The 10,684-nt window shown below is 39.6% G+C and overlaps 1 protein-coding gene across 1 annotated transcript; it reads left to right on the top strand.

The window, feature by feature from the left end:
• Positions 1 to 5,149: 5,149 nt before the first annotated feature.
• On the top strand, positions 5,150 to 8,785 carry LOC120781547. Its single transcript, XM_040113779.1, has 2 exons — positions 5,150 to 5,169; positions 8,113 to 8,785. The coding sequence occupies exons 1-2, from the start codon at positions 5,150 to 5,152 to the stop codon at positions 8,783 to 8,785; spliced, it is 693 nt and encodes a 230-aa protein (XP_039969713.1).
• The last annotated feature ends 1,899 nt before the right edge of the window (positions 8,786 to 10,684 follow it).

Here is a 10,684-nt window from a genome sequence, read left to right as displayed (position 1 = left end):
TTTCCTTTTTTGTTCCATTTTTTTTATCAAAATATCGTTCTTTAGCGCTTTTCCGATAACGACGATTTAGAACAGGATTTGCTGCGTTCGGCTCCTGTGAATACACTGCATTCGGTATGCATATGCTACGGCTTAGTGCAGACTGGCTCTGCTTTGAAGTACTTGGCATATCGTCGAGCATTGTTTGAAAATCAGTTGAATCCTTACCTGTTCAAAAATATAAAAAAGCGAATGTAATATAAGCAATACATTTTTAAACTAACCACTAGACTCAACCAATGCCTCTTGAGGTTCTGTCCCAATGTTTATGGTGTGGTTGTTGGACACCAAGCAACTTTCGCCAAAAATTTCGTCCATTTCGCGCATATAAGGTACTGTGCACGGAGAAATTCCAGTCTTCTTCTCGTTGTCTTTCGCTGTTTTGTAGGCATTCTAAAGCGTTCGCATTTTTGATACAAGGGCAGCCGCATTAATTGTTGTATCCTGTGAAAACAAATGTAATACATTTTTACAAAATAACTTTAAAGTATTCTTACTGTAAATCCTTGATATACCATGTCCTCCAAGACGTTTTCATATGCGAACTTTTTTTCCGCGCATGCAGGAACTCATTCTTCCTCTCAGTGTAGCACTTCAGGAATAGAATTGTCTCGGCCTTCGTCCAAACTTTTCTTTTGCTGTTTATAAACGAAATAAATAATTATTTAGTTTGTAAAAAGTTTGTTTACAAATTTAAAAATTCAAATATACCTTTTGTCCATGTCAAAAATTTCGTTGCAATAAATTGAATATCAGCTGATTGTTATTGCCCGCGTTGCTAACATAATGCATATTTAAGCGAAAATGAGAAATAAGCTAAATGCGTTTTATTTGTCCATGGTTTAGCTATTAGCTTATGATGGTCAAATAAAACACGCCTATTATTTACTTGGAAGTGCTTCTTGAGCGAACAACTTTTGTCGGATTCGGCTCATCTTTATACATACAGTCGACTGATGCTTAATTTCGGACTCATACGCATAAATCCACGATTCATCACCTGCAACATTGTCAAGACTGTGTTTCGAAGCATCGTTATGCTATTTTTTTAACATTTCTCTCGACCAATCGAAACGAGCCTTTTTTGAGCGATTAGAAAATCCAACTTGAACAAGGTTTTTACAGTAATTTAATTGATTGTATGCTAGTCTCACGAATACCAATAGTTAGGGCACATGACGATCGTGCAATACCACTTTGCGTATAGCATCAAAAGTTTCCCGAACATTAACTGATTTTGGATGACCTTCCTGAAATTCGTCTTGGAGATCCACTACCGCGATTCACCATACCATTGATAAAAACTGGTCATTGATGGAACTACATCGTTACATCGTCAAAAATTTTAATAAAATTAATCCACGTCGAAAGTTTTAAAACAATAATCGCGCGAAAATGTTCTCGATTTAATTCAATTTTATGGTCGAGAAGGATATTAAACACGTTCTACCCGGCGCATTTCATCTACATATTTTTCTATACATTGCGTGCACAAGATTGTCAAGTTGTTCGTATAACGGCACTTTTTTAATGTTTTTGTTTTAGAAGGAACTATAAAAAATAAATCTTATTTATGTTGAAAACGCCTACAACAAATATAAATTTATAATTCCCCAATCTATTTTATTTCCACGGTCCACGCCGCCAGATAAGTGCAGTGCCCATCACCACTGGTGGTCCACGCCGGGTAGAACGTGTTAAGGTAACTGCTAACAACACAAATAGCGCTCATATCTCAATGCTCGAAAATATTAAATAGACAATAACGCTAAAAAACAGCATCTAAACGATATACGTGGTGTGTTTAGAAAACAACTGAATTTAAAAATATTGCGGGTTTGGAGAATTCATTTATCAAATTTTTTATTATGTTGATTAATGTTCATGCTCCTGAAGTACGATAAAATTAACAGCTAAGGTTAGTTGTCGTTTTATGAGCTCGGCGCTTTTTATCTTATAAAAGACTCATACAGTTTCATTAGTACATAGTATATTTTGCCCAATATATGTTTGTATATACTCTAGCAACAAGTTGAATAGAATATTATAGTTTGTTCACACAACGGTTGTTTGTAACATCTAAAAATTATAGGGATATATAGAGTTATAAACATATATGCAGCCACGATCATAGAAAATGCATCACTGAAATATATCACCAGTGCGTTTCGTTTTATTTTCTGTCTTCTTTATCTTCTTGGTTTTCCACCTAATTTTAATCAGTGGTAAATTTTCGCTAAGAGTTCTTTGATCTTAAATCATAAATTAGTGAATATTTTATTTAAATGGCGAACTTTGAAATTAAAATGAAAAAAAGAAATGAATTGAGTGAGGTTTCTAAAATTATGAAGTGTAAGCAAATAACAGTGTCCAGAGTTTTAGCAACCTACAACAATACAAGTGTGGACAATAATTTACCAATAAAGAGTGCTGCCACTGTAAGGCGTCGGCTGCGAGGATATCGTATAGCGTCTCATAAATCAACAAAAAAACCGCTATTAACATTGCAAATGCGAAAAACACGCTTGGGCAAAATTGCAACAAAATTGGATTGCGAAAGATTGGAGAAGCATGATGTTTTCGGATGAAAGCAAAATCATGCTTTTCAGCCTCAAGTTCAGCAGTATATGAAACGGCGATGTGGAGAACGATAAGCGGATAATTGTACCGTACAAACTGTGAAGCACCATCATGTTTTGGAGGTGTTTTTCTTTTCACGGGACTGGAGAATAGGTTGACGGAACCGTGAACACGAAAAAATTTAAAAAAATTCTGGAGAACATTTTGGTGCCGTCAACGGAACACCACTTTCACACTGTAAAGAGTTCAAGACGATTCTGCTCCACAAAAAGTGAATTTAATTTTTTTCGGTCCCTTAATATCTTAGCAGGACGGAGTCATGTGTGGAAGTTCACGCAATTGAGGAAACCTCTCTGATTGCCATTCACTTGGTGGCCAGAAACAATTTTTTACAAATGGCTCAAGCAGCTCACGACTTCCGGTGCTAGACCAAATATCCTCTGGGTAGCCTAAGATCATTCGTTCGAAGACGAACTAAAACGAGAAGGCGACACATCCCCTACTCAGGGTTGTGCGCTGGGTATGGGGCCCGCTACGAAAAAACACTATCAATGAAAAGAAGAAAACAGCATCGGATGATGTCCCTTAATTGGGAAGGTGCCGCTGCTAAGCTGGTTGATGTCCTCGTTAGAGTGAAAACTGACATCACCGCCGTCCACGAAATGCGATGGACGGGACAAGGACTGAGACGAGTAGGTCCTTGTGGCATTTGCTACAGTGACCCTATAAAGGAACCCAAATTCGGTGTGGGATCAACATATCGTTGATTTGCACCCTCGCCCCAACGGGAGAGAAAGACAATTTGACCAAGATGTATTTTATAAGCGCTTGGTACGCACCTATGAGAGCTGCCCCCGCCACGATGTCAAAATCGTGCTTGGCAACTTTAACGTCAGGGTAGGCAAGGAAGGTATTTTTGTCGCAACAGACGGTAAATTCAGCCTCCACGAGGAAACATCCCCAAATGGGTTGAGGCTGATCGACTTCGCCGGGGCCCAAAATATAGTTACTTTTAGTACAGATCCCAGCATAGGAAAATTCATCAAGCCACCTGGCTGTCTCCGTGATCGAAAAACCACCAACCACATCGATCATGTAGTGACAGACGGAAGACATGTTTCCAGTGTTTTAGACGTGCGTACGTTCCGAGGTCTTAACATCGACTCGGACCTATACCTTGTTGCAGCCAAGATACGCACTCCTTTCTGTGCAGCACAAAACGCACGTCAACAAACAGCAGTAAGATTTGACGTCGAGAAGCTGCAATCACAACAGACAACCAAACGATTTTCTACTCGACTTGCACTCCTGCTCTCTGAGAGCACTCGTCAACAACTCGGTATAGGGAACTTGTGGAGGGCATTTTAAGCTTCTTACGTACAAATGACAAATGCAAATGAGACCATTGGTGGAGGGAACACTTCTCCAGGCCACTGAATGGCAGTGAAAGCATACCAACAGGAGACGGCGAACTTGAATTCCCATTTGAGGACAATGGAGCAGATGTTCCATTTCCCCACCATGAAGAAGTTCGAAAGCAATTACCCGCCTAAAGAACAACAAAGCGGCACGGGCTGATGGATTTCCAGCCGAGCTATTCAAACACCGCGGCGAAGAAATGATAAGGAGCATGCATCATCTTTCTTTGTAGAATATGGTCGGAAGAAAGCGTGCCGGACAATTGGAATTTAAGTACGCTCGGCCCAATCGAGGGTAATGTGTGAAAGAATAAATCTTATCAGTGTGACTTTGCGCCTAGAAAATCGACAACTGACCAGAGCAAACTAAAGTTGAGCAATACCAAAAGTTCCGTCAGGATCGGGAAAGAGTGTATATACGAGTTCAGCGAATTAAAAGACAGCGGCTACGCTGGCTAGGTCATGTTGTCCGAATGGACGAAAACCGGACCGTTGGAAGGACCAGGTGGAGAAGGACCCGGCTACACTTTGAATATCCATTACACTTTGTGTGTAATATGTAGGTATATATGTGTGTAGTAACATACATATTTTCATTGCGATTTATGAAATGTTGTTGATGATTGGTGAGTTTTATACAACATTTCAAAGTGAAATAGACTTTATAATAATGATTTTAACTAATTTAGGACGAATTTAATGATTACTTTGAATTTCCTTAGAGAAACAATTGTTGATTTCATGTTTCTTCGCAAAACCAGGTTTGCCATATTCGCATTTTATTGAAAAAATGTATTAAAAATTAGTACTAGATTTCTTTAGAGCTGCATACCAGCACAAGAAAATTTACCGCAGGAAATTTTCTTGACCATTTCTTAAGCGTTTTTTTATATGAAGTTTTTACATTTCTTAAGAGCTGGATACTAAGCTTTATATAGAAAATGTTCATGGTGCGCCGATTGTCGAAAAGTTCTTCTTTGTGAAGGGGTACTCATCATGATTGGAGGATTTCGCCACTAAAATTTATTAGCGGATATCACCATTGTTTTTCCTAGCGCACTCGAAAATAACAGAGTTGAATATTATATGAGAAAAATATTGCTAAAAAACAAATGAGAAACAGTCAACGAAGGTAAGTCTATGCATATGTATTACCAATATACGCATGTGCTTTTTGATTGAGTATTTGCATAGTATTAGAATTTTTTGTTGTATGTTGTCTTGGAGAAATTGCGCCAAATCTAATGTTAAAAAATATTATAATTGTGGTGTTATATGTTTTTTTGCGCGGAAATTGCGACAAAATGAACCACAAAAGCTATTACATATGTATTTACAATATATGCATGTGGTTTTGGGCGACAAAAGGTAGTATGTATATAATGTATATGTGTGTATGTATACGAAGATGCTTCTTGGTAGGCAAGGCTCTTGTATCTTGTATTGGATTATGTTTTAGTAGTGAAATTGCGCCAAAACCATCGTTAATAAAAAGTTAAGTATATTTTCGATTCAGTCGAAACCAGAGATAAAGAGATGTTTGACTCCTCTCTCACTGGAGGTGAGAGAACAATTGCAAAACGTCAAAACTACCTAAACTTTGACAGTTGATCGAGTTTAGGAGGTTTTAACGTTTAGCAATTGGAAACGAGCGATGGACAGATTGAAATCTTACCAATAAAATATGTAAACTGAGGGATTTGTTGCATCGTTCAAGGCCACTTATAAAAATGTAAAACAATGAAAATTAAATAAATTTGTGAAATTTGAAGGTATTTGAAGGTATTTGATGAAACCTTTTGTAATTTTAAGCATCATAGTTTTATTTTCAATGGAAAATGATTAAAAACATTTAATGATTGAGAGCTAACAAGCTTAAATCCTATTATTGGGTATTGAAAGGAGAAAAGTCAGTTGTTATAATATTCTTTAAAAAGATGTAAATAGTTTCTACATATAATAAATAACCACTATTTAGTAGTTTTTATTCGTACTAAATGTTGGGTATTGGGTTGATAAATGCCCAAAAATTGTAATTTTGTTCAATCTGGCCATAATGGAAAATGTTATAAAAAAACGCTAATTTTGAGGCGCTCTCACACTGAATAAGTTTAACATCCCTTTATTCCTGGTCGAAACCGTGTTGTCATACCGTACGGTCGCATTTTTTTTTCTCTCGCTAGTGCTGGTTGTGAGCATCTGCATTCTAGCGGTGTCTGTGTTATAACGCTACTTTACAGTTGTGCACAAAAAACTTTTTTACTGTTATTTTCTCGTTGTGTTTATTTCTTATTGTTAACTTGTGCTACATTCCTACATTTTTGCATACATAAGAAATAATATTTTCACAATGCCCCCTGGGGCCAACAATCTGGGTGATAATAGGTTTGCCCTATTATCCTCAGCCCAGAAGACTAAAAGAAAAAAGCCTGAACAATCAACGTTGGAACTATTTCCGGAACTCCCCATATCAAAGAAGGATGACCCCAAATACCTCGTCATTAAGTCGCGGGATGACAGTAAACCTATTACATCCATCTCCTGCTTCGCGATTTATAAAGGTATTCAATCTATCAGTAAAGATATTAACAACATCTCGTAACTTCGCGATGGCAGCCTACTCCTCAAAAAATTGCTGATAAATTCCTGTTCACTAAGAATCTACCCGGTGCAGGTGCTGTTGAAGTCGCTCTTCACAGCACCCTTAACTCAGTCAAGGGCACAATTTATGCCCCCTTTATTTGCCAACTTAGCGACGATGAAATAATTGAAGGTCTCAAGGAACAGGGTGTCTCTGCAGTCCATAAGTTTAACAAAAATATACATTTCCTAACAGAATTGAAGTAGCCTGGAGAACCCTAGATGTCCGTCCGTACTACCCTAATCCCATGCGCTGCAAAACTTGTCAGCTATTAGGACACACCACTAAACACTGCGATAAATCTCCTTCCTGTTTCATTTGCAACCTTCCTCCGAACCACTCTCCACCTTCTGATTGCACCAGAGTTTACTGAGCTAACTGCGCAGGTGAACACCCCTCGTCCTCAAAAGCTTGCCCTAAATTTATTCAATCGAAAGAAATATTAAAGATTAAAATTATACACAAATGCACCATGCGGGACGCCATTACCATGTATAAAAATCAACTTTCTTGCACCCCATCCTTCTCCTTCGCCAACGTGACAAAAATGCAAACTATCAGCGATATAAATACAAACTCAAAAAATCCTAATAACAAAGATAATACTTCAATATATAAAAATTCTAGCCTCAATAATAACGCAACAACAACAAAAGCTAACAACGATTCATCCTCCACCAACAATCCATTGCATCACATAGAACTTCCAGAAACTTCAAAGAACTCCCCTCTTCTATACCCCCCACCCTTGAATTCTTCCCCCTCCCCATCTTTCCCTCCACTTTCTCACATCTCATCGCCCTCCTCACACACCTTATCTCACCTGGCATCTTTTGCCATCTCTCCTCTTGCTCATAACACCTATCCAACCTCCTCCTCCCTTTCATCTCCGTCACCCTCGTTGATGGAACAATAAATTCCCATAACCTCACATTATTACTTTTTCTTTATTTTTCTATCCATGTTATCCATCCTTCAGTGGAATATCAACGGATACTTAAATAATTACATCGAACTCGAACTTTTAATTAAAACATTCAACCCCTCAGCAATATTATTAAATGAGACTCATCTTGCCAACAACATTGTAGCTCATACCCCCAAGGCATATATAGGTTATTGTTATAACCTCCCCAGCAATACCACCAGCATACAGGGAATAACCATTCTGATCAACAGAAAAGTACCACTTAACACCCTCCCCCCTACTCCTTCAAACATCTCCTCCCTCTCCATAAAAATTCTTTCTCCTTATAAACTCATCATTACTTGTGCCTATTCCCCTCCTAATGAATCTTTCACTTTAAGTGATATCTGTCATCTCTTCCCGTCTGGAACTACTCCTTTCTTACTGGCCGGTGATTTTAACGCTTGAAGCCCCTTTTGGGGGTCCTCCTCCATCCTAGTTTAAGACTAGAGAATGGTTTAAAACAGACTGGCTGATTGGGATAAGTTTGAACATTTCTGTGAATTTCATTCCCGTCTTTTCCCCTTTTCGTCCAATGTTCGTCAGGAGTCCTCACGTTTTCAAAAAATTATCCGTTCTGCAGCCAATTATTCCATACCTCAGTCCTCCCCTAAATCAGCCAAACCTGCAGCTCGTTGGTGGAATAGTGAACTTTGTGCGTTTAGGCAACAAAAACAATTTGCTTGGCACGAATTCAAGCGCACTCGTTCAAAAGCTAACTTAATGCAATACAAAAAATCTAATGCGATTTTTCGTCGTAAGGCGAAAGCTGCTAAAGTTCTCTGTTTTCAAAAGTTCACTAGCGAAATCAATTCCTCTTCTAACCCAAAAAAGATCTGGGCTGACATAAGGAGACTGTCTGGTTTAACCTCCTTTTCTCCGATTTCTCTCCTCAATTCTCCTCGTGGCAATCTTCTATATCCGCAAGATATAGCCTTAGAATTTGCGCTTCACTTTTCCAACGTTTTCTCGGATTCCATCTTTTCTCCTGAATTTTCCTCCAGCAAACTGACCGTGCTTTCCTCCCCTTACCTGCCTCCCTCGAACTTGTCTTCTTCAGCTAGGTTTTTAGATTCTGATATATCCATTCTTGAACTCCTCTTTGCACTCTCTGTAGTTAAAGGCAAAACCCCATTATAGTAATAGATTAAGGTAAGTATATTTAACATTATTAGGGTAAGTACAATTAAAGGAAAACTTTATAATTCAAGTATAAAATGCATTTCAGAAAAGTATTTAATTTTCATTTCATTTTAGGTATAACATATACATATACAGAAGTCGCTTGACGCAACACCGGCCACCTTGACAGGATCAGATTCCTTCAATATCCAGTGGAAGGACGGCCAGTTTGTGGATGGGGCGCTTAATCGTGCCCGTCTTGGTTGCTACGTCTGCAACTCGCACCTTGCCGTCTTGGCTTTCGACGGTTGCGACGACGCGCCCTAGTACCCGCTGCTGCGGCGGAACGTTGTCCTCGTGGACGAGAACGAGGTCGTTGAGCTGCATATTGCGTTTGGGGTGCAGTCACTTGTTGCGCTCCTGAAGGCCCGTCAGGTATACTTTGGACCACTGTCGCCAGAACTGTTACTTGAGACAGCAAACAAGTTGCCATCTCTCGCAACAACAGACTGGGTCCACTGGCACCTTCTCTGGGGGTAATGCCCACAGGGAGCATCCTATTAATAGATTCGCTGGTGTTAACGCCTCGCCGTCGTTGGGATCTTGGCTCAGAGGTACTAGGGGGCGAGAGTTGAGAATGGCCTCCCCTTCGGCCAATAGCGTTGAGAGCTCTTCCTTCGTGAGTAGAGCATTGCCGAGTGCGCGAACGACCAGATGCTTGGCGGACTTCATCGCCGCCTTCCATAACCCACCGAAATGCGGCGCCATGGGTGGTATAAAGCCGAAGCTGAATCCTTCTTCGGCTGCGAATCCCATTAGTTCTGGGGCTTGCGCTAGGAACGCCTCCTTCAGTTCGCGCAGCTTGCGGTCGGCGCCGACAAAGTTGGTTGCGTTGTCGCCGAATACTTTCTGGGGCATTCCTCGGCGACCAATGAACCTTTTGAGGGCGAAAATAAAAGAATTAGTAGATAGGTCCGAGACGAGTTCTAAATGTACTGCTTTTGAAGTGAAGCAAACGGAAACTGCTATATAAGTCTTTACAGGAGGTCGACCACGTATTTTTAACGTTGTTTATATGGGACCACAAAAATCTACGCCACATATCAGAAAGGGTCGTAACGCTCGAAGTCTTTTAACTGGCAAATTTCCCATTATTTGGGTTTGTAAGTTCGGCTTGTAATGAAAGCAGTGTGTACTATTTCTTACGGTCCTACTGCAAGCTTCTCTGGCATTAATTAGCCATATGCGTTCTCGAAGAAGCGCAACCAACGCTTTTGCCCCAGCGTGGTGATTTTGAAAGTGCAGGAACCGTAAGTAAGTGATAATGAAATGCGAATTTTTATTCAGTAATAATGGTAATTTGACATCGTATGGGAGAGGTGCATTTAATAGGCGACCTCCTACTCGGATTAATTTAAAGGAAAGCGACATTTCTGAGTACTCATGCAAGAACGGGTTGAGTTTTTGCAAGTTTGCTGGTGGCGTCGTGCCTATCGTCAGTTTTTGGATCTCACTCGCAAACTCAGAATGTTGAATCACCTAGACAATTTTCAAAAAACTCAAATTTAATTCGTCTGCAGTCAGAGCTCTTCCTACAATAGGCAATTTTGGTCGTCTGATCCATCATAATAAATATGCGACCACATGAAGTAACTTTTGATGAGAGGAGAATTTTTCAATCAGTTTCATTCTAGTGTTATCTTTCACATTTGCAGAAAATGTGACAGCGTTTTTTTTTCTTCTCTAAGGCTTCGTTTTCTGGGGAGAGATGGAATTGAGCGTTAATTGGCCATAAAGCGAGGTCTTCTAGGAGGAATTGTGGACCGCCAAACCATATAGAATTATTCAATTCGTCCACGTTACAACCTCGATACACTTGATCGGCAGGATTTTGTTTTGTTGGCACATGTCGCCACT

The sequence above is a fragment of the Bactrocera tryoni genome, unplaced genomic scaffold (genome assembly GCF_016617805.1).
Source record: "Bactrocera tryoni isolate S06 unplaced genomic scaffold, CSIRO_BtryS06_freeze2 scaffold_7, whole genome shotgun sequence".
NCBI lineage: Eukaryota > Metazoa > Arthropoda > Insecta > Diptera > Tephritidae > Bactrocera > Bactrocera tryoni.
The sequence above is the reverse complement of the archived record's forward strand: the minus strand, read 5'-3'. Positions and strand labels throughout refer to the sequence as shown.